Source organism: Zalophus californianus, chromosome 12 (genome assembly GCF_009762305.2).
Source record: "Zalophus californianus isolate mZalCal1 chromosome 12, mZalCal1.pri.v2, whole genome shotgun sequence".
In the NCBI taxonomy this organism is placed as follows: Eukaryota; Metazoa; Chordata; class Mammalia; order Carnivora; family Otariidae; genus Zalophus; species Zalophus californianus.
The window spans coordinates 60969058-60996474 of record NC_045606.1 but is presented as its reverse complement, the minus strand read 5'-3'; the positions used below and the strand labels follow the sequence as shown (position 1 = coordinate 60996474).

At 50.1% G+C, this 27417-nt stretch overlaps 1 protein-coding gene across 4 annotated transcripts in view; it reads right to left on the bottom strand.

Annotated features, from left to right (window-relative positions):
* MINDY4 (MINDY lysine 48 deubiquitinase 4) overlaps positions 1 to 11965 on the bottom strand; it is a 107977-nt gene extending 96012 nt beyond the window's left edge. For 3 of the 4 annotated variants that reach the window (XM_027574787.2, XM_027574788.2, XM_027574789.2), the window contains exons 1-3: positions 11820 to 11965; positions 5443 to 5562; positions 1431 to 1666 (exon numbers count right to left, since the gene is read on the bottom strand). In XM_027574787.2, coding sequence (XP_027430588.1) covers positions 1431 to 1666; positions 5443 to 5562; positions 11820 to 11882 — 419 coding nt within the window. In that variant the 5' untranslated portion in view covers positions 11883 to 11965. Of the gene's footprint in view, positions 1 to 1430; positions 1667 to 5442; positions 5563 to 11143; positions 11517 to 11819 lie in introns of those variants that run through there. The other variant, XM_035723398.1, reaches the window with a different exon arrangement.
* Positions 11966 to 27417: the final 15452 nt, after the last annotated feature.

Sequence of the window (27417 nt, the reverse complement as noted above, 5' to 3'; positions counted from 1 at the left end):
TTCAATCAAGAATGGCAATTCATTTCCTTCCTATGAGTTCCAAAAGGCCTTATTTTTCAGATGTTTCCATCTCTACAGCATTGCTTTCAGAACTCTATACCCGTTTTTTAAGAAAATGCAAACAAAGCAAGCCCCTGATGCTGAGAAACATTAAACATTTAAATCATAAGCATCCTCCTTCACATCCTCCTCCATTCCCAAGGCCTCTGGAGGAAAGGAACAGTGCTGCCCAACAGGGAATTTGAAAGCACACAATGTGGGGTCTGAATAATGGCTCCCCGAAGACGTCCAGATCCCGGAACATGGGAAGGTTCCCTTGTGTGGCTTAAAGGGACTTTGCACATGTGTTAAGGTTTTGAGGTGGGGAGAGGACCCTCAATTATCTGGGAGGGCCCATTAGAGTCACAAGGCTCCTTGTGACAGGGAGGCAGGAGATCAGAGTCAGGAGTAGCAGACGCAATGACAGAAACAGAGGCTGGAGGGATGGGCTCTGAAGACAGAGGAAGCCGCCACAAGCCAAGGAATGTAGGCAGCTGCTAGAAGCCAAAGAAGGAAAGGAAACAGATTCTCCCCCAAAAGGCTCTAGAAGGAATAAGCCCTACTGACACCTTGCTGTTAACCCAATGGGACCAAATTTGAACTTCTGACCTCGGAACCGAGAGATAACAAATTTATGTTGCTTTAAGACACAGTGATGGTTAAATTTTATATGTCAACTTTGCTAGGCTATGTTGCCTAGTTGTTTGATCAAATACTAGCCTAGATGCTTCCCTGAAGGTATTCTTTAGATATGATTAACATCTACAATCAGTTGACTTGAAGTAAAAAAGATTACCCTAGATAATATGGGTGGTCCCATTCAATCAGTAGAAGGCCTTAAGAGCAAAAACTGAGGTTTCCCAGAGAATTCTGCTTCAAGACTATAACACAGAAAATACTGCCTGAGTTTCCAACACGCCAGTCTGCCCTACAGATTTCAGACTTGCCAGCTCCCAGAATCATGTGAGCCAAGTCCTTAAAATAAATCTCTTTACAGGGGCACCTGGGTGGCTTAATCAGTTAAGCAAACGACTCTTGATTTCAGCTCAGGTCTTAATCTCAGGGTGGTGAGCTCAAGCCCCACGTTGGGTTCCACACTGGGCATAGAGCTTACTTAAAAAAAAAAAAAGGAAGTAAAAAAAATTAATAATTCTCTTTATATAGGAAACATAAAACCAATAAGATATGTGTGTATAAATACATATAACATACGCATATATATTTACATGTATTCACACACACACACACACACACACACACACACACACACACACATCCTACTGGTTCTGTTTTTCTGGAAAACCCTGACTATTACAGCCCCTCAGTTTACAGCCATTGGTCACGGCAGTGATAAGGAAACTAATCCACAGTGTAAATATAAGAAGAGATACCTGGCTTTGCTTGTTTCAGACAATGATGTTCTCCATCCTGCATCTTCATCTGCAAGGTCATATATATTTACCAGTGTGGTCTCTGAGCATCTTGATGGTAATTTGTTATTTTTCTTTGGAATTGAGAGTGCAGGGATTGGTGTTTCTTGAGTGAAATTGTTAGTAGTATTTCCAAAGTAATCCAGAAAATATCTGGTAATGAGTTCAAGGTTTGTTTTTAGAGGATTTTCCTTTGCCTATCATTGGAAGAAAACAAAAATCATGAACCATATGGACAGCTTCAGGGGAAGGGTGGAAAACATAGCTATTCCAATTCTTTGACATAGTTTATCAGCTTCTCATTCATTCATACACTCTTTCAGCAAATGTCCAGTGACAGCCTGTCATATGTAAGGCATTATGTTATGACACAGAGGTGAAGACAAAAACCTCTACTCTAAAAGAATGAACGTCCAATGCATGAGTCAGGCGATTTAATGAGCAACTGCAACAAAACAGAAAAATACCCACGCAAATTTCCTCTTGGTTTTTCTCCTAGGAATAACTTTAGAAAATATATACCTGTTCATTTAAAAAAAATAAATAAATCTTTAGGGATCATTAATTCTACAGGATAATAAACATGTGGGACGCGAGCATCCTCTTAGGTTGTGTACTCTGCATTTACCACTGGACACTGGGAACTGCAGGGACAGTGCCACAAAAGGTTATTGCAAAGAACATAGAGAGGCCATCAGGACTGACTCAATCTGCACCCGAATCTTAAAAAAAACTGGAACTCTTTAGTAGTTGGTTTTAGAAATGAATGACATCAGGGGCACCTGGGTGGCTCAGTCAGTTAAGCGTTCGACTCTTGATTTCAGCTCAGGTCATGATCTCAGGGTCATGAGATCAAGCCCTGAGGCAGGCTCCATGCTGAGTGTGGAACCTGCTTAGGATTCTCTCTCTCCTTCTCCCTCTGCCCCCACTTGCACACTCTCACTCTCTTTCTCTCGAAAGAAAGAAAGAGAAAGGAAAGAAAGAAAGAAAGAAAAGAAAGAAAGAAAAGAAAAGAAAAGAAAGAAAGAAAGAAAGAAAGAAAGAAAGAAAGAAAGAAAGAAAGAAAGAAAGAAAGAAAGAAAGAAAGAAAGAAAGGAAGAAAGAAAGAAAAAGAAATGACATCAGTATTTCCCAACCCTGACTATGCCAAATATCATCTTTGGAGGTTTTTAAAAATATGTATTCCCAGGCCCTACTGTGTCTTATTAAGCCAGAATTGCAAAGATCGGAGTGCTGATTTCTCCTAAAATTCCCCTAAGTAATTTGGACAAACATAGCTACCCAAGCAGCAATCCACAGGCTGACCTTAGGCCATGTAACCGTGTCAGTCCCCACTCCACTTGCTCAGGGACACCAGGCTGCTGGGAAGTGTGGTCAGACATGGGGCATTTGGTGAGTCTGCAGTCAGAGCAATAAAGCGCCTGACAAAGGACCCGGGGCAGAGAGGACCCTCGGCACACCCAGGCCTTCCCCTTCCTATCCCCCTGATCTGTGCAGCAGAACTCAACCACCAACATCCACAGCCAAATGGGTTCTGACCAACAGCAACAGATTTATCAGGCAGTCAAAATCAGGGGACAGCTTTATTTTTTTAGTATGGGACCCAAAAAAACTATTTTGTCTAAGTCTAAATGAAACTCACAAGGAAAAGAATCACGGGAGAGATGTTACACAATTTATTTAGACCTTCTTGCTTTTTCTTTCAATACAAGAGATTTATAACCCTAGATAACCTGAATTATACTTTATGGCTTTTCACAACACTCCGCTCAGAACAGACACAGCCTTTATATGAATCTGGGCACCATTTTTCAAAACCTCAATTTTCATAGGCATTTTTATATATCGTATCCTTAACAGGGAAAAACAAGTTACTGGAATTAACATTAAATTGCAGGGCTTTCCTAGAATCAGGCTAGCTTTGTGTGAATGTCAAAATCATTATGCGATAGATTAATAAATCTATTTTTCTGTAATATATAAGCTCAATTCATTGTACAATAACTACTAAAAACTCCTGTATAAATCAAATAATCAGGGTACTTATCAAGACCTAATGAAAACATCTTAAGTATCTTCCGATAATTATTACCTTAGGGAGACTATGTTATAGTGGAGAAGTAAAAGTCACTTGAATGGCAAAGATGATTCCAGGAAATTAAGTAAAGTTGCATTTACATAAAATTCCCACTGTACCAGCATGGCTAATTGATTTTCTTGCTACCTATTCTCACTTTCTATGGGAAAAAATCTTTCTAAAATGTACAGTCCACAGTCCTGCCTTACATACGATGCAGCAAAAGGAGATGGGCTGGATATCTGCTGCCTGGGCCTACAGGACTCCAGTTGGACACAAGGAGGAGGCAGAGGGGCCCTGGTGTCACCCTGGGACCAAGGACGAAGGGCATCGATCTGAGTCTTTACTGAGCCGATGCCAGGACTGCACCTGGCTGCCACTGCCCTTTTCTCATCAATGTGGGGCATGGGGACTTCTGGCAACCTGAATGTTCCCGTAGGTTGATGCCAGCCTTCGCTTTATTGAGGGGAACTCAGCCTGAGCTCCCCACTGGGCTATGACGTGCATGAGGGTGGTTTTCAAGCTGTTCTGGGGTTCCTCCAGGTGTCTCAGAAGCAGCCGTGGAGGGCTGGGGTGGGGGTGCCACCCCCCATTCCAACCCAATCTGCTAACATTTTGTTTGAGTAAAGGATTACAATTACAGGAGGCTTGACCACCATTACTACAGTAGGACTGAGAATCAGAAGATCTGGTTCTAGCCTCACCCCTATCCTGTAACTCTGTGAGAGCTTGACAAATCACTTTTCTCTGGCTCACAGCTCCCCCAGGTGGGGGCCCCCATTCTATCGGTAGCTTAAAAGCTGCTTAGCCCAGTCCTGAGGGGCTGCCCCAAAGGCCAAGAAGGCAAGTCTTCTTCATCCCCAATTCAACTATGGGGCTTCCCTTCTTTGTTTTACATATTTGGACTTCTGCAGGAAATATCATGTTATTGCCTCTTTAAAAAATTATGATAAATGCTAAACTACATGATCATTAGGTTCTTTCCAACTCTGACGCTATGCCCTACCACAAGGCAACACCTGCCGGAGAGCCCATTCTTCAATCAAATTAGAAGATTCTGTCTTCATAGCAGAAAAAACAACAATGCCAGAATTGCAGCTTCATTCAATCAGCCAGCCAGCCAATCACATAATCCACAAACACATATAGACTATTTACCATGTCCTCAGGCAACATGTTAAGTATGAGGATACAACAGTGAACAAAGAGATGCCAATCTCTGGCCTCCTGCTGCATCCAAGGTAGTGGGGAGGTGGACGCTAATTAAACAACCACACACACATACTCTATGATAAGTGTGCCCAGCACAACAAAGGAAAACTACAGGGTGCCATGGAGGCTTATAATCGAGGGTGGTGGGGGGTGGATGAAGCAGAGGGATCAGGGAAGCCCAACCCTCACCCCTCAACCATTTATTATCTCAACACCAATGTCCCAGGGTTAGCTGAACCCAAGCCCCATTTCTGCCTAAATTAAATGTCACAGTAGACTTAAAAATAAGCTATTACTCAGAATTGAAGAAGGAAAATCTTACACAGGCAGGGAATGGAAAATTTTAGTAGAACTGAATACTATATTCTTAAGTACAGTCTGACTAAAAACAGCCTCCTAGGGGAGGAGGGAGCACAGGGAATAACCATTAAGGGCCCAGGTTCAAAGTGAGCTTCACAGCCACACATGCGCAATATGCCCACGGGGGCGGCCTGGGGCCTGACTGAGCCTGGAAACCCATCTCACACTTGGGATTTGTCAGCACTTGGCTGGGTCTGTTTCTCTCTGGCAGCAGGCACGGAGAGCCTCCTGTCACCCATCTCCGACAGCTTGGCAGGGCCCATAAGGGCTCTGACATTGCCAAGCTCAGTTCCAAAACATTACACCACACCTTCAAACCCGTACCTTGTTCTCCTTGTAGAGAAATTCAAGATGCAAAACCTTGCGGAGATCACTTCTGCTGTTTATGCTGAGGTCAGAGCGTGGGCGTTCCTGGTCCATAGTCACACATGTCTTCTTTAGGCCCTGCAGGAAGAAATCTGAATCATTATTTTCATTTTAAATCAAAACCTTCCATTCTCTGATGAAGGTTATAAATAAAAGACTGTTGGTGTTCATTATGATCATTCCTATCCTGCCCTCCTCACAAGGATCTCGCAAGGACCAAAAACTGACTTAAGAATTTATTTTTATATAACCTTTACACTTGACAGCTTCACAATTATTATTCGGAATCTTACAATAACTCCATGGGCTGAGCTGAAATTGGAGTTGTTCGCCCATTTTCTAGAAAAGGAAAGGCAGGTTCGGGTCACTGACTCACCCAAGGCTGGAGTCCTGGGTTTGACACTAGATTTGGAGCCACGGAATATGAAGCTTTAAAAATAAACTAAAGGGAAAAAAATGAGCAAAAGGCCAATAATGATTCCTTTCCTTTCTCAGGTGAGAGCAAGGGTTGATTTGCCCAGGTAACACAGGAGAATCCCATAGCAGGGGGTCCTGACCATCCTGGTGTGTGAGTCGGCAAAGCCAGGACTGAGGCCCACTGGAAGGACATGGTAAACGTTTGCTGAGTTACCAGTGAGGCCACTGCCATCATCCAGCTCTGACCTCGCAGAAGGCCCAGCTGAGACACACTCTGGCAATGGCGAGGGCTATTCCCCCTGTAAGCCTGGCTTCTTCATTCGAAAAATAACCACAGAAGCTGCTGCCTGCCCACCTCACTGGGCCATGGTGATCACCAGACATGGATTACCGAACAACTCAGCCTGGCGCTAAGGGAGCCCCTTGCTCTTCATGGATCCAGACCCACAAGGGAGCCAGGCCTCAACTTCTCCCCCAGGCTTTGTGTTCACAATCTTACAGAGGCTCCCACTGATGGGAAAACAAGACAAAACCTGCTGCCTGCCATGAAGTGAGAGAAGAATTTGTGGAAAAAAGAGGTATGAACACAACCTGGAACCCAAGAGAATAAAAGTGTTGAGGAGGGGGAACAGAAAGAAATGGGTGTACATGTTGGGGGAAAGGCCTGGGTGCTCTAGGGAGATTGAACTGGAAGGGGGGTTTATAGCAAGCACCCCCATTTCATCTGGGTTTCCCCGTGGCTTTCCTGCAAATCAGAGTGAGGCTGAAACCATGATAGTCCCTCTCTGCTGGGTAACTCTTTATGTTTGTCAACAGCTCAGATCAGCAAATCTTGGCACTCTTCACAAACTCACTGGGACTGTGGTACACACCGACGTTTGAAAACCACGGGGTAGTGGATAAAGATGCCCCCAGGAAGCAGCCAATCCTCGGTCCCAACCAGTCCACTTAATCTTCATCACTCAACAAACATTTCCTATGCACCTACTATGTGGTGGGCAGATTCCGGAAGGGGTGCAGCACTGGTAACAGGCCTAGGACATGACCCAAGGGTGGCGGAGGTAGGATGGGGTCAAGTCGCTGCAGGAGAGGGAAGCTGGGGCACGAGAGGAGTCACCCTGGAGGACCCTGACACTGCAGGAGACTAGCAGGACTCTCCCTGAGGGCACACCATGCTTGGACAGGGGCCAGCGCAGCTGGGTGCGATGCAGGAGATACCAAAAGAATAAGACAAACCCTACCCCTTCACAGAGCTGACATTCTGTTGGGGAAGCACCTCTTTTTTAGCTGACATTAAAGCAGAGACATGAGGGAAGTAGGAGAGCAGGCCATGCAGACACTTGGGGGAAGTGTGTTCTCAGCAAGGAACAGCAAGGGCAAAGGCCCTGTGGCAGTCACAGGAAGCCAGTGCAGCTAGAGCTGCGAGACCAGGGGAAAGTGGCAGGAAATGAGGTCAGAGAGGCTGCCCAGACCCTGAAAAGGAAAGGCTTGTTGACATTTGGTCAACAATGGTGGGGTGGGGGCAGGGTGAAAAGAGGAGCACGAACTGACTTGTATTTGTAAAGGATCACTGGCTGCTAGGTTGGGAACGGATTTTTGGAGGGCGTAAGCAGAAACTAGTTAGGACGCTATCGAACAACTCACATGAAAGATGGAGGTGGCTTGGACCAGGTGGCTAAAGCAGAAGTGGAAATAAGTGGCTACATGCTCTATGTGCCCTGCTGGGCACAGATGTACTAATGGACCAGATGCGGGGTATACATGAAAGAAAGAAGCCAGGAATGATTGCAAAGGTTTTCGCCCAAGCAACCAGAAAGATGGTGATAGTGCCTACCGAAATGGGAAAATTGCAAGACATAGAGGGAATCAGGAATTGGGTTTTGGACACGTTGAGGTATTTATTGGATACCCAAGTGGAAACGTAAAATCGGCTGTTGGAAAGAATGTAAGAGTTCTGGGAGAGACCTGGGCCAGAGATAGGCATTTGGGAACTGGCATCACATTGATGGCACTGGAATCCAGTAGACTGGCAGGGGCACCTGGAAAACAGCAAGTGAAGGAAAGAAGAGAAGATTGAGTCTTGGAGTCCCCCAGCATGCACAGCTCCAGGAAACGAGGGGGACCAGCAAAGAACCAGAGAAGTTAGAGGAGGCAAAGCAGGAGAACATGGGCTCCAGAAGCCAAGCAGAATGAGTTTCCAGGAAGCAGGACACAATCAGCCATGCCAAACACAATGTTAGCCCAAGAAGTGTGAGGACTGAAAGTTAAAGGTCACTGACAAACTTGACAAGAGTTGTTTCCGTGGATCGGTGGGGACAGAAGCCTGATTTGAGTGGGTTTGAGCAAGCAGGAAGAAGGATTGGAATCAGAGCACACACAGCTCTTTCATGGGGTTTGGCTATAAGAGGGAGAAGAAAAATGGGCCAGTAGCTGGAGGGACTTGAGGGCTCAAGATGGGATTCTGCAGGGGCGACAGTAAAGAAGACAAAACGTATATACAACAGGGAGAGAGAACTGCAGCAGTGCCCTCAAGCAGGGAAGAGGGGATGGGCACTCGGGGAGGGGGTGGCCCTTCCCAGGAGTATGGAGAATTCGCTCGCAAGAGCAGGAGGGAGGCAGAGTGAGGGTCTGGGCCCAGGAAGGTTTGCAACTGTGGTGGTGCAGCCCATAGGGAGTTTTCTCAGGACCGCTTCTGTTTTCTCAGTGAAATGAGAACGGGGAAGGAGCTGTGGGGTTGGAGGAGAGGGCAGGTGTGAAACGGCCATCCCAGAGTGGAGAGAGGGAGCGGGCCGGAGAGCTATAACCAGGGGGGCAAGCATACCTGAGGCCTCAGGGGGCTGAGGGGCCACGAAACTGTCCACATAGTCGTGTGTTTCTCTCCAGCCCCATTCAGCGCTGCAGGACAGGCGTGGGGGGAGCGAGGTGAATTTGAAAACTCAGGGGAACATGAGGAAAGAAGAGAAGGGCAAGGGAGGCGAGCATGTTGTTGAGGGTGTGATTATAATGATGGGCGGGTATGAAGTGGGGAGAGGTCACAACAGGGCCTGGGCCCGGGAGAAGTTGGCAGGAACTGTGGAATGCAGATGTGAGTGAGACTGAAGAACAGTTTATGACAGGCTGGCTGCTAAGGGAGGTGAGCTGCAAGTGACGATGACAGAATGCTTGCACAGATTCCGGAAGGGGTGCAGCGCTGGTAACAGGCCTAGGACATGACCCAAGGGTGGCGGAGGTAGGATGGGGTCAAGTCGCTGCAGGAGAGGGAAGCTGGGGCACGAGAGGAGTCACCCTGGAGGACCCTGACACTGCAGGAGACTAGCAGGACTCTCCCTGAGGGCACACCATGCTTGGACAGGGGCCAGCGCAGCTGGGTGCGATGTGGGGTGGAGGGCACAGGAGGTAGAAGTACAAGATGAGGTCAGAGGCCCAGCCTGCAGCAGGGTCATAGAGAGCCTTGTAGGCCCAGGTGAGGCCTTCCCTTCGATTTTATTCTGGTTGTAGTAAAAAGCCCACGGAGGGTTTTGAGGAGAGGAGTGACAAACTCTAACTTGCTCACCCTGGGCAAGTTTCTTCGCCCCCTCGTCTCATGCTTATCTTGCATGAAAGGGAGTAAGTATTGTCTTTCAGGATGGTTACGAGGATCTGAGAAAACAGGTAACAAGAAGGTACCTCACACCATGATGGAAACTCTCTAGGTTATACCTGCCTTGTGCCAAGCCCTGAGGGGAGTATGTGGCCTTGGCGCCAGAGCAAAAGGTGATGAGGTAAGCAGCTGATCTGGACTGCAGTCCCAGCTCTCCACAACTTTCTGAGTGACTGTGGGCAAGTCCTTTGTCAGGTCAGAGCTTTAGTGTGCCCAGATAAAAAATGCAAGGGAGAGGAGGCCCCGTGAACCAGACACTGGCCAGGCTCCCCCCGGATCTGGTGTCAGCTCTGTGGACTGGTCTAGTGGGAGAGACAGCCGACGTATAAACTATAATGTGAGCACCAGTGAGCAAGCCACAGACAAGGTAAGTCAGGTATTCCGACTGGAGTTATCCAAGAAGACCTCCTGAAGGAAAGACTTGGGGTGGACTGTGGGTGGAACAGGGAAAGGCATGTGGGAGAAGCTGGAACCAACGCTGGGGTCAAGCTACATGGGGGCCTTAGATAGCCGGTGAGGACTGTGGATTTCATTTGTACTCAAGGAAGGCAAGGCATGAGGAAAGCTCTGAGAGTTTTGCTTGGTGGTCCAGACTTAGAAGAAATGACAGGGGGCAGCCTCATAGGATATGTCACTGACATCCAATGTGCAGCCAGGACTTGGTGACAGAAGGTCAATTGGCCGTAAAAACAGAGCAGATAAAATGAAGCCATGGGGCACCTGGGTGGCTCAGACAGTTAAGCAACTGCCTTCAGCTCAGGTCATGATCCCAGCGTCCTGGGATCGAGCCCCGCATCTGGCTCCCTGCTCAGCAGGAAGCCTGCTTCTCCCTCTCCTACTCGCCCTGCTTGTGTTCCCTCTCTCTCTCTGTCTCTATGTCAAATAAATAAAATTAAAAAAAAAAAAAATGAGGGGCGCCTGGGTGGCTCAGTTGGTTAAGCAACTGCCTTTGGCTCAGGTCATGATCCCAGGGTACTGGGATCGAGCCCCGCATCGGGCTCCCTGCTCGGCGGGAAGCCTGCTTCTCCCTCTCCCACTCCCCCTGCTTGTGTTCCCTCTCTCTCTCTGTCAATTAAATAAATAAAATCTTTAAAAAAAAAATAAAAATAAAAAAATAAAAAAATAAATGAAGCCACGCTGCATTTAAACATTTTTTTAAATTAAAAAAAAATTTTTTTAGAAAGCAAAAAAAGACACTTTCAAAACAGATGCACATGAGAGATTGGGGGGTGAAGGCAATGCTGAATACAGGTACCTACTATGTGCCAGATACGATGCTTGGGGGCTGCCCATATATCATTAGTAATCCTCATCATAAATCTGCAAAGGGTGGGTCTTAATAGTCCTGTTTACCGGATAAGGAAACTGAGGCAGTGAGTAACGGACCCAAGCTCACACTGCTAACCAGTTGCCGGTATTCGACCCACTCCCCCTGATTCCAAAGCCCTTCCAATTTTCCGTTCAAAAAATTATTTTGTTTGTGTATATGTTTAACCCAGACAGCTGCCTGTGGCCCCTGCTCAACACGGCACCATGAGGGCCAAGCCGTCGCTCACTCTGTATAGGATGAGTTAGGATATGGAATAGGGTACACGGGCTTACGCAGTAACCTCCAGCGACCTCCTTCCCACGGTGTCCTCACCTCCACCTCCACCTCCACCTCCACCGCAGTTGGCTGGCTAAGGACCTCCCCAACTTTTGAGTACTCCAAAAACTCTCCCGGTGCAACACAACGGAAGTTCAAAATAACCACGGCTGCAACCTCTGAGCTCCCCACTGCCGAGGGGCACGACTGAAGGGTTCGACTATCGGGAGCGTGTTTTGGCCCCCTGGGGGCCCTACTTTCCCGGTAGAGTGGAGGTGCCGGGACGGGCGACGGGGCCGGGCAGCCAGGCCTGCGCGCCGCGCTCCGGGGCACGACAAGGCGGCTGTGCTTTAAGAGGCCGGGAGGAGGCCGCCCCGGGCCGCCACCCCCTCCCCGCCTCAGCGCCCAGGCCGCGTGCCGCGACCCCGCCGGAGGCGCGGGAAGCCTGCGCAGGGCCGCGGCCGCGGGCCGACGTGGCGGGCGGGCGGGGGCTGCGCGGGGCCAGCGATGACTCCTGGGAAATGTAGTTTCGGCAGGCCCGAGAAAGTGGCGCTCCCGTCGGGCATCCCCCGGGCAGGGGGCGGCAGGAGGGCGGCTCTCCCTCCGCGACGGCGCGGAGCTGGCAGGGGCACCCCCACACTGCGCCCTCACCCTGGGGCAGCGGCCCCGAGCGGCGGAGGCGGCGCGACCCACCTTTCTGCTGAGGAACTCCCGGACCAGGGAGGCGGCCACCTCCTCCACGAAGAGGCTGTCCATGCCGCCGGCTCTGCCCACGAGGCCGCGCCGCCGCAGCCCAGGCCCCGGGTCCGTTGGGGCCAGTATGGCCGCGTTGCCGTGGTGACGGTGTCACCGGAGCCGAGAGAGCTCCTCCCCTTCCCCGGAGCCCGCGGGCTGGGAGGGCGGGGAGAAGGGGAGGAGCGTCCTTCAAACGGGCTTCCGAGAGCGGGAGGCAGCCCAGGGGCCGGGCGTGGGCTCCCGGCTGGTTCCCGGCTCGGGCCAGTCCCTCCTCCGGGTGGCCTAAAACCAGCCACTGCTCCACGCTGAGTCCTGATTGCCCAAGATGGGAAATGGGGAGAATGCCTGCCTCCCTGTTCCTGGAGGAGTAAACCCACAGTGAAGTGGCCCACAGAGGGCCACCCACAGCACCACAGCTGGCTCCTGGGCTCACTGAGGCCAAAGGACCTCGGCTGGTCTGGACTGCGTGGGGCAAGGAGGCCCAGGACTCTGTGAACTCGGTGCTGAAATAAAAGGACCGGTCCCTCACCTGCTTAGTGCCTGCGGTTCCCATAATGAGACTGCCAGTAATTAAGCACCAAGCATTTTATACAGGTGTCATCAAAATAAGGACCCAATCATTACAAATATCTATAACCATTTACAAAGAAAAATATGCTTTTCCGAGGGACATAAAATGGAGCTGCTAAATAAATCAGAGCTACAGAGCATGACCCCAGGACCCATCAAATAGAATTTCTCCATGCCACAGACTAGCATAAAACCAGCATTAGCCAAGAAGAACATTCGCCTCACAGTGATGAGCTGTAATTTCTTCACCTACTCAGAAATTCAATAGACCACTTATTCACTGAGCTTAGCCATGGAATTGAGCGCAAAGGTTAAGTCCCAAAAGACCGCATACAGCATATCTTAGTGTAAATGTAAAACAACTTAAACCAGAAAATCATAATTTGTGGGGATATAATGCTTCAGTAAAGCTTTTTGTAAAAAGAGCAAGGGAGTGAAGACCACAAGATTCAGAACAGTGGTTGCTTCTGGAGGGGGAGGAAGGGGCACAAGGTAGGGGAGAACCACATGGGTATAAATAAGTAATTGTCGATGTTCTGGGTGTCATTAGGGCATTTGTTTCTTAAGTATTTGTTATAGTATTTCTATTAATTCATTAGTTTAATAAAAGATGGCCTTGTCGGGACCGATGTTGAGAGGATGTCATGAACCAAGGTGTATTATTAATTTTATGCCCCTGAGGTCCAGAGGAAGGGAGGGAGGAAAGGTGAATAGAGGGACAATTTAGACAGCTTTGTCTCATAACACAGGATTCTGTGACATGTGTAAAATCTTACGTATCACTGTACAGCAGTGGCTCTAGGCATCTGAGTCTGTGAGCTCCTGCATTTGTGTGAGTCTGACCACAGGAGTTTATGGGGTCCCTGGCTTCTGCCTGGTGCCCTGTGGCGCTCTGGCAGCAGGGTCCAGCAGGCGCAGTACGGGCCTTGAAACAGGCCTGCTGCATTGTTCTGTGAGAGTTGAGTTCATGTGCTGCCTCCTCCAAGATGCTCCAGGATGGGGACTGACTGAATGGATTCCCCTCCAACTTCAAGCTCCTTGAGAGGCAGTACTGGGCATTTACCTGGGTTAGGGGACTCCAGAGAACAGAGGTGGGAGCGTGGATCTGACCAGGTGCAACATGTCTGGATCAGCTGGGTTGGAAGGACATTGTGAAAGTCCTTCTAATGATGTGACCCTCAGTCCTTCCCAGCCATCTGGCCACCACTCCCAGAAGTCAGGACAAGGAATCCATTCCAGGTCATTGTCCTTGGCAACATGAAGGAACAGTTCCTCTACACATTCTCCACACTGTCCCACCTCATGGCCACCTCCCAATCTCTACTTCACACGGCCATCAACGTGAGACTGGTGATGGAAGAAAGACCCAGCCTCAGCCAGGCCCCAGCAAGATGAAATGAGACAGCCACAGCCCTGGCCTTTCACTCAGCCCAAAGCACACGAGACCTCCCGGCTGCCAAGGGTGATGGGTCTTGCTGGCTATGCAGGTCTGTGCAGCAGGGCTATCCAGGCAGAGGGTGAAAGGGAGGGAGGGAGGGAGGGAGGAGGGAAGGAAGTTCTTCCTCACATTTGAATGTCAACTAATAAACGTAGAAAGAATGATGGAATTAGCAAATCACCATTTGACAGCTAGCATAATGATCGAATGATCATCAAGTGGCAAGAATCATCAGTGGATGCTGAAACTAGTGGGTAAAAGTTTGAGGAGGAACATGTAATCTCAAAGTAGCTCTCCATAAGATATTTGTGAATTACAAGGGGGAAAACTGTCACTTTACAGTAAAGAAAGTTGGCCGACATGACATTAACCAAGTGATCAGAGTCACCATCACCAGCAATGGGACGGATCAACATCACGTCCCTCCTTATGCACTGAAAGAGACACGATACCACAGAAGTGGTATTCCTGCCAAAATTAACACAGTAAGAAGGACAACAACATCACTGCCTTAAACAAAATCAGATTTTATTTGTCTCTCACAGAGGTCCAGGGCTCACACGGCGCCACACATTATTAGGTTCCCCATTTCTTTCTCCCTTGTTTCTCCACCACGTGTGGCCTTGACCTCATAGGCCAAGATGGCAGCATCCATGTTCCAGGTAGCAGGATGGAGTAAAGGATGAAGAATAAAAAGCAAAGAGTCCATGTGTGCCCCATCTTAGAAAAGGTTTCCAGAAGCTGGCACAGAATACTCGGCTTACATCCCTATGGTCAGAACTCACTTGCTTGGTCACACCTAGCTGCAAAGGAGGCTGGGAAATGTAGTCTTTGATTGGCAGCCATGTGCCCACTAAAAAATTCTATTACTATGAAAGGAATGATGGGTACAATGGACACGGGAGGACAACTAACAATCTTTGGCACCCTGGTTTTGTTTTGTTTCAAAACAGCCTATTTCTACACCCTTGGTCCTTTCTATTAGGATTCTATTAAGATCTCACCTCAAACGCTTACTGTACGCACAGCACACCCAGTCATGTGCCTGGAAGTGCCGGGAGCTCAGAGCCCATATCCTGCAGACACGGATCCCCAAACATGCCTGGGCCAATCCTGCTTCCATGCCTGTGCACGACTTTAAATATCAATACCATTTCCTAGGAGGAGAGGCAGTAGCCGACGGAAACTCTCCCATGGCCTCTGTGCTGCCATTTAAGCTGATTCAAGCTAAGGTAACCAGAATGTCCAACCTTTGTTCCTTCCTTCCTAGATAAGCAAATTAAAATGCTGTCAACTGTTTCTCTTGACCTTGGGCTTTTTCAGAGCTCTGAGGGAAGAAAAGGAGATTTGGGGTTTTTGAAATTAGCACAGAGTAGCAAGATGGCAGGACTTGCCAGTGTTTCCGATGGAGCCTGAGGCTCACCACTCGCCCAGAATGCACTAGGGCAAGAAAGGTCCACGTGTCTTTTCTTCCTCGTCCCCCACTCCACCCACCACATCCAGCTCCAACCCTACAAGTGTGCGGGGTGTTAGGGTCTTGGGGTGTGAGAAGATTGAGAAGTTGATATGCTTTTGGAACCTGCAGAGTCTTTGTGGAAGCTTCTCTCCTAGTCTCCCAGTCTGGCTTGGCCAAGGATGGCACTTGATTCCCATAATACGGTAGGGCGGAGGCATGGGGAGTGGAGAATCTCCTGAGACTCTATAACCAGCAGCATGCATCTTCTCTGTTCTTATTTGTACCACTGCAGGGGCAGTGGTGTGGGCATGGGTCCTTGTAGTATTAGTCACATCACACAAGGTTTTCCCTCTGCCAGGAAAGGCTAGCCCTTCTCCTCTCTGTTAGGCATTAGTGAACAACTCACTCTTTTTGTTTTTTAATTTTATTTATTTATTCATGGAGACAGAGAGAGAGAGAGAGAGAGATAGAGAGAAGCAGAGGGAGAAGCAGGCTCCCCGCTGGGAGGCCGATGTGGGACTCGATCCCAGGACCCTGGGATCATGACCTGAGCCGAAGGCAGATGCTTAACCATCTGAGCCACCCAGGCGCCCGTGAACAACTCACTCTTAAAACCCAGCTCAAAGGTCACTTCCAGGAAGCCCTCCTGGAATTCCCCCCAGCACGAGCCCCACGCTCTCCTGGTTCTCTATGAGAGGACAGTGTGGGCCACAGGTGGAACGCAGGCTCCTGAGCTGCACTGCCTAGATGCAGAAGCCTGCCTCAGCTTCTTTGTAGCTTGTGTGATTTGAGCAAGTCTTTTAACTTCTGTGCCTCCGTTTCCCCACTTGTAAAATGAGGAATAAAAGCAATACCTTCCACATGGGGCCGTTGGGAGAATTAAATGAGTTTTACATGTTTTTTAAAGTGGCTGGCCTCATAGCAATGTTATTCACAATAGCCAAAAGGAGGAAATGATGTAAGGGCCCACCAAGGGATGCATGGACAAACATGGTGGGGTAGGTATTCCCTACAATGGAATATTATCCAGTCTTAAAAAGGAAGGAAAGTCTGCGATATGCGACAGCATGGATGAACCTTGAAAACAGCATGCCTGGTGAAAGAAACCAGCCACACACAGACAAACGCTTCATGACCCCACTAACGCACGGTACCTAGAGTGGTCACGTTCACACGGGTGGGAAGGACAATGGTGGTTGCCAGGGGCTGGGGAGAGAGGGAAATGAGGAGTTGTTTTTTAATGGGGACAGGGTGTCAGCTTGGGAAGTTGCAAGTGTTCTGGAGATGGACGGTGGTGCAGTTTGCACAACAGCGTGAATGTACTTAAAGCCACCAAGCTGCACACTTAGAATGGTGAAGATGATAAATTTTACGTTCCGTGTATTTAACCACAATGTTAATGATAAGTATTTTTTAAAAAGGGGCTGGCCCTTAATACGTGCCAGGAGGGTGCCAGCTACACATGTTAGCACATGATCTATGTGCTTGTCGTCTATCCCTGTCCTCCAGGGGGGCCGCTGAAGGAGTTCACCCCTGGCATAACAAACACTCCAGAAACAGCAGGAGGAAGGCAGAAGCTGCAGAACTTATAGAAAGGTGCCCTCTGGGCTGATCAGTTGGGGAAATGTATTCCTTCTCCCTTTGGAAGGACTATGAGAACAAGGTGTCCCTTCTGGGGGGAGAAGGGTATGGGACATGGAATTGCTGGGGGGAGAAGGGTATGGGACAAGGCAGGGGAAAATCCCAAACGGAGCCTGCCCCCAAGGAGGGGTGGCAGGGAAGAAAACTGGCCCGGGATGAACCTGGGGAGCCCAACATGAGACAGACAGAGTTCACGGCACCGGAAGGGCCCCGAGGAGAGCTGGGAGCCCTTCCTCCCTCCTCGGGCCTTGGGCGGGGTGACTACCACCATCATGCCGGATGTCTGCCCCCTCCCCCACAGTCTTCCCACAAGGGTGTCATGCAGCTGTCACGTGTAGGCCCATGCATACTGGAAATGGAGGCTAAGGTGCTGACCTCTCAGAACAGGCCGTCACATGGCTCCCCACAGGTCCCACAGAGGAAAGGGTGAAAGAGGTCTGAGGCATAAGGGTGGGTGCAGGGTGACCTCCCTCATGTCCAGCTGAGTCCCAGCAGGGCCCGCTAAGACATGCCCAGTTGGCCACGCATATGCTGTGTCTGAGGATACTGCCTCCAACCCAAGGGTCTCATATCAGGGGCACCCCACCTCCTTCTGCCTGTTGATCATTCCGCCACAAGCATTTCTAGAACCTCCCCATATGCGATGCCTCTCCAGACAAGTCCGGAGCAGGGTCTACTCAGAGAGATGCACACTGAGGGAAGGCCTGGAGCTGCTGTTGCTGACCAAGCCAGTGAAGGAGAGACCCCAGAGGAGGAGGGGCTTCTGCGCCCTTCGTAGTGTGTGGGGACACCTAGTGGAAGAGAGGGTACACTGGCGTCGTCACTCCAATCGCTCACCAGCTGGTTGTTGTGTCTCTGGGCAAGTCACACACCCTCTCCGGACCTCAACTTCCTGAATTATAGAACAAAGAGTTTGGACTAGGTCATTTCAAAGGGCTATTCCAGATCCCCTATGGGGAAATAATGTCTACAGTCATTTGTGCAAAATCTTTTACTTGTCAAAGCACTTTCCCATCGGTGATTTCCTGCTCCTGGAATTTTCTTGTAGATTATTAGGTTGGATCCCATTTCCCCTACTTCACAGAAGGGAAATATGAGGCCCAAAGAAAAGAAAAAACTCACCCAAGGTCATCTAGCCAATTAGTGGCAGGGCTGAGACTAGAATCCTAGAATCCAGGTCTCTTGACTCTTACAAGGGATGCTGTGTCCAGCTGTGCAGAGTATATCCCACACAAAGGTGTGGGTTGTAGGAGAAAGGAGACTGAAAAGTGCTTGGAGGAAGTGGGGGAAGGGGACCAAGTGAGCCTAAGGAAAGGGCACCTTTCTCTAGTTGTTCTGCTCAGAAGGGACACCTTGTTCTCATAGTCCTTCCAAAGGGAGAAGGAATACATTTCCCCAACTGATCAGCCCAGAGGGCACCTTTCTATAATTTGTCCATCTGTAGGAGGCACCTTTTCCTAATTCATGCAAACAACAGCCCTGACTCCCAGACTGTGCTCTTTCCCTCCAGGCTGAATGACCAGATCTGAAACAGGGTTGCCACATGAAATACAGAACACTCAGTTAAATGTGAATTTTGATAAGCACTAAATAGTTGTTTAGGGTAAGTATGCCCCATGCAACTTGGGGACATACTTTGACAGTTTAGATGTATGTAAATATGTGATAAAATTTATCTTTTAAAAGCAAGCGAATGATAAATATAAAATTCACACTAGTGATCTCAGATGGAGGAATGCAGGGGGCAAGGAATAGGGGAGAAGCACTTTAAGTATCATATCTGAGTACTCAGCTTGGGTGGTGGTTCACACCCCTACATGTAATATAGTCACAACAAATGTAGACAATAAAAGGAAGAAGGAAGTATGGTTGATGGACAGGCTGATGGATGGATGGATAGATAATATAGTCACAAAACAGGTAAAGACAAGGGAGGGAAAAAGGAAAGATGAGAGAGAAGGGAGGGAGGGAGGGAAGGAAGGATCCTTCCAGCTGGCCTTCAGGGATCATACCTGGCTGTATCACATCTCAGTGCAGTCCTGTGATGAGAAACTTGCCCCCAGAAGGGATATAATTCTCCAACTTGGGGGCCCCAGTTGCCCTGTCCTGCCCAAAGCACGGTCCCATCCTGGAGGAACCTACTGTCCTGAAAGTGTCAGGGCAACAGTGAGGGCAGAGAGGCCCCTGCGAAGCCGGGGTTGAAGCCCAGCCCCCCGGGGAACCCCCTCCCCCAGTCCTGGGTCCTACGTGTTCCCTTCCAGCTCACAGGCCTATCTCATTGTGCAGTAAAGCAGGATGGAGTGATATCTCTGAAGGACTCACAGGCACTGGGTGGATGGTACGGCTGGGGCTGAGGTTGATGAGCATGTCCCCTGCAGGAGGAGAGAGGTGACTGAGCATGGTAAGGGTCAGGCAAAAGAAATAAGATCTGAGACAGACAGACACCCTGGGCCAAACCCATGGGGTAACAGCACAAACCACGACCGTTACCATGGATTGATGCTTTCTGTATGCCAAGCACCATGCTTAATACTGTGTATGTGTTAATTTCCATTTACACCTCAGGACTACCCCGTGTAGTGACTACAACTTCTAATTCCATTCTCAAGATTAGAAAACTGAGTCTAAAAGAGGATTAACAATGAGCCCGATATCTTTCAGCCAAGAGCATAACCACTATCTTCCTAGGCAGAGAACAGGAGCTCCAGGCCCTGCTCTGGAGCAGATTCGGGCTAGAGTGTTCAGAGAAGCCATTCTAGGGGCAGGGCCCTTTAGGTTCAAGGCTGACTGGGAGCATCCCCTGGCTGTCCAGCTCCACCTGGATGGCTGTCTGGGGTGGGGGGAGGGGGAGGGAAAGACCAAGAAGCCAGGGCTGAGAAGGAGATGACCAGGGAAGATGGCCCCAGGGTCAGTGGAGGGTCCCCTGGAAGCTGAAATGAAGCATGACGTCCAACATTTTGCCCAGAGCCTGAGCTTCAGCTGCTGTTGAAGCCGTAGCAGGAAGTGTTTCTGGAAGTGTTACTCACCGCCCCCCTGCCCTCTTCCCCCAGGGGTGCCCCCCCCAGCTCAGGCTGCCTGGGTCTTATGAGGACTCCGGCTACTCCAGACTCCACCCCCAGAATTCTGTACCCCTCCCCTGGCTCCTCCCATGCCAACCTCTCGTGGATCTGCCCCTTCTGAGGGGATGCAGAAGGGGATCTAGGGACCCTCACCCCACCCCAGCACACTGACATACCTTAACACAAACTCATATAAACCCAGAGCCATGACAGCTGAGGCTACAGCTCCCCTGGCCCCGCTTCCTCGAGGGACAGACCCCGGTCCATCGGGGGTGACCAGGGGTGCCGAGTCCCACATCCTCCTCTCAACTCTGCCAGCCACAGGCTGCCATGCGACTTTGGGCTGCTAACGACTGCAATTTCCCCATCCGCATGCCAGCTTCACTGGCTGGAAGAACCAAAGTCGTTCCCCTAGGTCACAGGTGGCGTGAGCCTGCTGGCACAGTGAGGTCCTCATCGGTCCCCTCGTGGTCAGTGGGGCCCCATGGCTCTCCCCAGGCAGCGGGCTAGGCTCCACACACCCCGGCCCTTCTGGAAGTGATCGTTCAGACCCTGGGGTGCAGAAGACGATAGCTGACTTCATCACTGTGCAAGCCACCGCGATATCAGAAAACAGCGCACCGTCTTCCGTGAATGCAACAAGGGAGCCCCCGTCATAAAGCAGAAACGGGCAGAGGAGGCCCGGCTCCTTGGCTGCTGACTTGCCATGAGACAGCAGGTAAGCCAATGCTCAGGCCTCAGTGTTCTTCTCCTTTAAAATCGGAATAGGTTGTGACACCTCCCACAGACAGAGAGAAGCTTGGCCCCCTTTTCTGGCCCTAGGGAGCAATTGACTGGGCCACAAACCAGATAGACATAATCTGCTGCCCTGGAGGTCAGGCCTCCTGCCATGGAAGTTGGAAGGACAAGACTGTCTTGTTCTGGGCGCCTATGGGGCTCGGTCGGTTCGGCTCGGGTCATGATCTCAGAGTCGTGAAATCGAGCCCCGCGTTGGACTCCCCACTGCCTGAGATTCTCTCTCTCCCTCTGCCTCTGCCCCTCTTCCCTGCACTACCCCTGCCCCACCCCTGCCTCTCTTTGTCTCTCTCTCTCAAAAAACAAACAAACAAAAAAAGAAATGTCTTGTTCTGGCTTTAAATAAACAAACAATTCTAACCCCGTAGGACTCAGTCTTCCACAGAGGCAAGAAAACCCCGCAGTCATTCAGTGCCTGGTTTCCAAGGGTTGGGTACCTGGGCAGTTTCCAGGGAGGTCTGGCACCATGGTGCCGGCACACAGAAGGCATCAGAGCAGGCAGGAGACCGAAGCTCTCCTGTTGTGTAATTTGAGGAGCATTTAATAAAGGGATGGCATCAGCAAAGGTGTGGGCAGGGTTGAGGGAAGCCACAAGGTACCTATATTAATCAGGGCTCTCCAGAAAAACAGAACCGACAGGATGTGTATATGTATACACACATATATATGTATATAAGAGATTTGTCTTAAGGAATTGTTCAAGCAATTATGGAGGCCAGCAAGCCCACAGTCTGCAGGGTAGACCAATAGGCCAGAAACCCAGGAGGAGCCAATGCCACAGTTCACATCTGAAGGCTATCAGGCTGGAAAAACCATAAAGAGCCAATCGAGAGCCAGTTCAAGTCCAAAGATCATCTGCTGGCAGAACCCCTGTTGCTTAGGGGAGGGCGGTCATTTGTTTTATTCAGAATTTCAACTGATGGGATGATGCCCACCCACATTATGGAGGACAATCTGTGTACTGAAAGTCTACAAATGTAAATGTTAATCTCATCCAAAAACACCCCCACAGAAACATCCAGGATAATGTCTGGTCACATATCTGGGCCCAGCTAAATGGACACACAGAATCATGCATCAGCAGACTCCAGGCTGGGGAGCAGATTAGAGGCACTATCTGCCCTAGACCTGAGACAGTTATATGGACAGGGCCTCCTGCAACAGCCAACAGCAAAGGAGCTGAAGGAAAACCATACCCAGAGCTCACTCTCCCCCTTGCCTCCTATATCCTACCAACCCCGGCTGAAATCCTGAGGGCAGGGGAGTGCTAACAGAGTTCACGTAGGCCAGCCTCCCGCGGCTCACAGGAGGCTGCAGAAGGATGGAGAGCAGTATTGAGGGACACACGGGAGGTGCCCAACGTGGCATCCCATTAACAATTACGGAATTGAACCGTGGATACCCAGAGCCCCTGCAGTGGGATGTGGGGGCCTGGGGGGGGGGGGCGCGGAGATCACCCTTCTCAGAACCATTTACCCTGCTACAATTAGATGGACAGGGGAGGCCCACCCCAACTCAGGGTTTCCAGTGTCTCCCGCTGCCCAGAGAAATGAACCCAAATGCCCCTGGCATTCCAGAACCTCTGTCCTCAGGCCTCAAGGGCATCTCCACCAGTTCTACCCTCTCTCTCCCAGCATACATCCTGACTTTGGCCTGGCCAGGGGGCTTCAGAGCACTAGGGTCATCCATTCAAAGTCAAGTCTTTTATGAATAGATTCTAAGGACGGTTTTTTCAACTTCAGCACCATTGACATATCAGGCTAAATATTCTCTGCTGGAGTGGGGGCTGAACTGTGCCTTGGAGGATATGCAGCAGCATCCCAGGCCTCTACCCCCGAGACACCAGCCATACCCCATCTCCAGCTGTGACAACCAAACATGTCTCCAGACGCAGCCAGATGTCCTCTGGGAGGCGAAGTCGCCCCCAGTTGAGAAGCACTGTCCTGCAGTTTGCCTTGTATCAATCTGATGACCCTTCCTTCACGCCAGCAAGTTTCAGTCCCTTTTTAAGAACATCTGCATCATCTTAAGCATCTTCCCGTATCGTGACTTTTGGATATAGCTCCAGGAAGCTCCATTCAAGGGGACTTCTGCCCGAATTTCAAAAAAATGAGCAAATTTCAAGTGGCCTATCAAGAAAATAAAACCACTTGAGAGTCAGTGAGATGACAAAAGGATCCATCTCCTTCCCAAGATTAGGAAAACTGCCATCTGCATTCCTCGCTGACACACTGTTCTTGTTCTTGCCGCCTGACCTCGTGGAGGGAAGAAGAAGGTCCAGAGAGGAACTTACAAGGGTAAACCAGACTTTTCTTTGGTGAGTTGTAAGCAGCCGCACAGAGCCTCATCTCACACCAAACACCGAAATAAAGGCTAAAGTTCCTTTTAAAATATCAATTACAGAAGCTATCACAGTTGAACAGTGATGAAATCTCTGGATAAGGAAGGGATAGAGTGGCAGAGTGGGGGTGCCAATATCTATTTTATAGATTGTTGTGAAGATGGGGGACGCCTGGCACACGGGAGGTCCCCGCAGGCGTAATCGTCCTACCAAGTGTTCTCCTTGGTCCCTGCTCTTTCAATCTCCGTGGGAGGGGCGGCTCATGACAGGCCGAGGCCCCAGACTTGCGCGTTTGCAAAACACGCTATGGTTTACCGCCTGAAATCTCTGCTCTTAAGTGGATTTTTGAGAGAGATTTGGCAATACTTTTTTTTATATAACACTTTTTATTTTGAGATTAGATTCCCGTGCCGTTATAGGAAATAGATAGATCCCAGGTACCCTTTATCCAATTTGCCCCAGTAGTAACATCTTTCAAAATAATAGTGCAATATCACACCTGGGATATTGTTATTGATATAATCCACTGATCTTATCCAGATTTCCCTAGTTTTACTGGTGTGTGTGTGTGGTGTGTGTGTGTTAAACTCTATGCAAGTTCATCACATGGCAACACTTTTTAAAAATATTTTTATTTATTTATTTATTTATTTATTTGAGGGTGGGAAGAAGCAGAAGCAGAGGGATAAGCTGACTCCTGACTGAGCACAAGCCCAACGTGGGGCTCCATCCCACGACCCCGAGGTCACGACATAAGCAGAAATCAAGAGTTGAACGCTTAACCGACTGAGTCACCCAGGCGCCCCGACACGGCAACAATTTTTAAATGATTTATCTAAACATAGGTTTCCCAGGCTTTTCAGAAGCCCTAGCTGTTTACTTCTCCCCTAAGCAAAAAGAAAGTATTGACTAAGCAAGTTAAGTGAACAGAAGACAGGAAGGAATATGTAACCACATTCAGGACAAACTGTTCTCTCTCTCTCTCTCTCTTTTTTTAAGAGAGGGAGAGGTTGGGGAGGGACAGAGGGAGAAGAAGAGAGAGAATATTAAGCAGCTTCCACGCCCAGCATGGAACCAGATGCAGTCCTCCATCTCACAACCCTGAGATCATGACCTGAGCTGAAATCAAGAGACCGGTGCTTAACTGACTGAGCTGCCCAAGTATCCCCAAGGCAAACAGTTTCCAAGAGCAAGCTCGCTGTCCTCGGCCAGTGAAACCTTAACCATCTCTGATTCCTATTCCTTCCCCCTTAGGGGTCTTCCCACTCTGGTTCTTGTTTTCCTGGGGAGAGGCTGGGAGAGCAAGGGCAGATGGAACAGAACCACAGGAGCAGGGGAATGTGGCAGGAACGCCCCCCAGACCGGAGGGCAAGCTGTGCGCAGGAACGGAGGACTATGAGAAACTTAGGTGGAAGAGAGAGGGGTGGCCAGCCTGTGGTCAGACAGGCAGTCAGTGGCAACAGCAAGACTAAAGATCAGTTAATTCGGGGCTGCCATGCACTGTTGAGTAGGGAGTGTACTGCACAACTCTAAGGGTGACGCAATCACTAAACAAACCTTTCCTATTACGTAATCAGTGCCAACAAAGGTACATCAAGCAACATCACAGGAACACAGAGGAAAGAAATCTTAACACTCAGAGAGAAATCTGAGGAGACTTCCTGCAGCGAGGACACTGGCAGTAGGCCTTGAAAAATGGACAAGTGAGTTTTCATGGAAGAGGGAGAAGAGGGCAGTGCGCCTCGTGTTACTTACTCTGAGGCACAGATCCCCTCCCCACTAACTCATCACCACATCCTCCTGCCTTCCCTGATCAGCTGAGCCAGATATGAACCCATTGGCTCACGTCTCAGCCCTTATCGGAGGCTCTGTCCTCTGCAGCGGGGAGTACGTCACCGTCCCCAGCGTTTTAAATCCAAAGTCAGACCCTGCTGGAAATAAACCAGTTGCTACTGAGAAGCTATTCTGAAACCTGCCCAGAAGTTCAGAATCTGTCCTACCAGGCCCCTGGTAGCAATCCTGGGGGCAACCAGGGGGATGTGATCTGAGCCCCAGCTGTGTGGGTCTGGTATCTCCACTCAGCCTGGGGACCACCCAAAGGCAGGGTCAGGTCTTCTATGGTCACCCTCCCCAAATGACCAGGCCCAGGGAAGGGCAGAGCCTGCGGTCCTTCTCCAGCTACCTTAGCTGGGCATGGAGTTGGGCTGTCCCCGCATCACGGGCCTGGTGGACACTGTCTCCCGCAGGAGGAGGGGAGGCCACGGCCTGACTGACACTCGCACAGGCCCCACCATCCACCAGCTGCTCTGGGCCCGGAGACTTCAGGAGATCATCGCCAGAGACTATGCAGAGCAGAACCTCTGGGAGCTCAGCTGAGGAAGGAGCTGGTCCCCAGTCGTCTAGTACACGTGTGAGCTGGAGTGAGACAGGTACCCGCAGGCCGTCGTGCTTCGCAGGTGGGGTCCTCCCCATCTCCCACCAGACAGAGTGTGAGCCCACCTGTGTCATGCGCCCTCTCCCCACACTTTTGTCCTGACCCACTTGGGGCACACAGCCCCCCCTCTGAGTGAGTGCCCCCTCTAACCCTGCCTTCGGGTGGCCCCCGGGGGATGTGAGCTGAGCCCCAGCTACCAGATTCACACACCTGGGGCTCAGGGGGTTGACAGACGAAGAGTGGGTCACAGCCTGGTGCATACTGAGTCCCCCTTGCTGCCCCAAGAGTTGCTAAGCAGAGAGCTGGCTGGACTCGGCCCTGGTGCCCCACCCCCCAGACCAACAGCATCGACCCCTCCAAGCACCCTCCCCACCTGGTGCACAGAGGGGCACAGGCAGGACTTTGGCCCGGATACCACAGCTGAGCAAACTGAGGCCCAGACCTGGAGAGGGACCTTGAGGACACCTCAGAGCCAGGACAAAGGCCAGAGTTTCAGATTCCTGCCTTAACCTTGGGCCATGAGCGCCTGCCCCGGCTACAGGTGGGGGTGGCCTGCAGTGGGATAGGGCTGGGGGGGGTTCTCTGAGCACAGGGGCCTCGACAGCAACCTGGCCTGGCTTCCTTCATTCTTGCCACCCTTCCCAAAGCGCATATGGAGCGTCAGGCCCTCTCCTAGGCCCCAGGCATATGCCGCAAACAAGATAAAATCTCATCCCCGTGGAGCTCATAGTCTAGTAGGGAACACATCGACAAACAAACTAGACGGAGATTCAGATAACAGTATGGCGCAGAGAAAAAGCTCCAGCTGGGAAGGGGCCTTGAGAGAGACGGGGGCACCGAGCAGGTCTGCGGCGTCTCAGTCGGCTTGCGCTGCCATCACAAAGTGCCACCGGCTGGGTGGCTTCAGCGACGTTTACTTCTCACAGCTCTGGAGGCTGGAAGTTCCAGATCAGGGTGCCAGTGTGGACAGGGGCTGGGGAGGACACTCCTCCTGGCCTGCCGAGGGCCACCTTCTGTCTGTGTCCTCACATGGAGGACGAGAAAAGAGAGAGAGCTCCCTGGTATCTCTTCTTGTATTTGTTATTTTTTTAAAGAATTTATTTATTTGTTTGAGAGAGAGAGAGAGTGGGGAGAGGGGCAGAGGGAGAGGGAGAAAGAGTCTTACGCAGACTCAGCACTGAGCACGGAGCCTGGCTCAGGGCTCGATCCCAAGACCCTGAGATCACGACCTGAGCTGAAACGAGGAGTCGTTTGCCTAACCGACTGCACCACCCTGGCACCCCGGTGTCTCTTCTTCTAAAAAGGCACGAGTCCCATCAAGAGGGCCCCAACCCCGAGACCTCACCTCCCCTGACCCCTCTCCCAGTACCATCACACGGGGGGTTCGGGCTTCCACATAGGAATCGGGGGAACATAGTCCATCCACGGCAGACAAGAAGAGAAGCACTCTCCAAAGAGATTAATGGCATCCAAAGATTCAATTAGTGCCACTGAATTGTACACTTAAAAATGATCTAAATGGCAAATTCTTTGCTATATATATTTAACAACGTAAAAACTAATAATATACCAAAAATTGAATTAGTTTGAATTATTAAAAAGGAAGAGGAGGAAGAGGAAGAAGAAGAGGAAGGAGGAATCAAACATCAAATCCACGGTCACCAAACAGCCACGTAGCCTTGAGCAAGTTGCACGCGCTCTCTGTGCCTCGGTTTCTTCATCTGTACCACGGGGGATATAATCTCTCCTGCAAAGAGTCGCTGAACGGGTTAAAACACAGGCCTCGCTGAGAAGAAGCAACTTAGCATGGCGGTGAGGATGG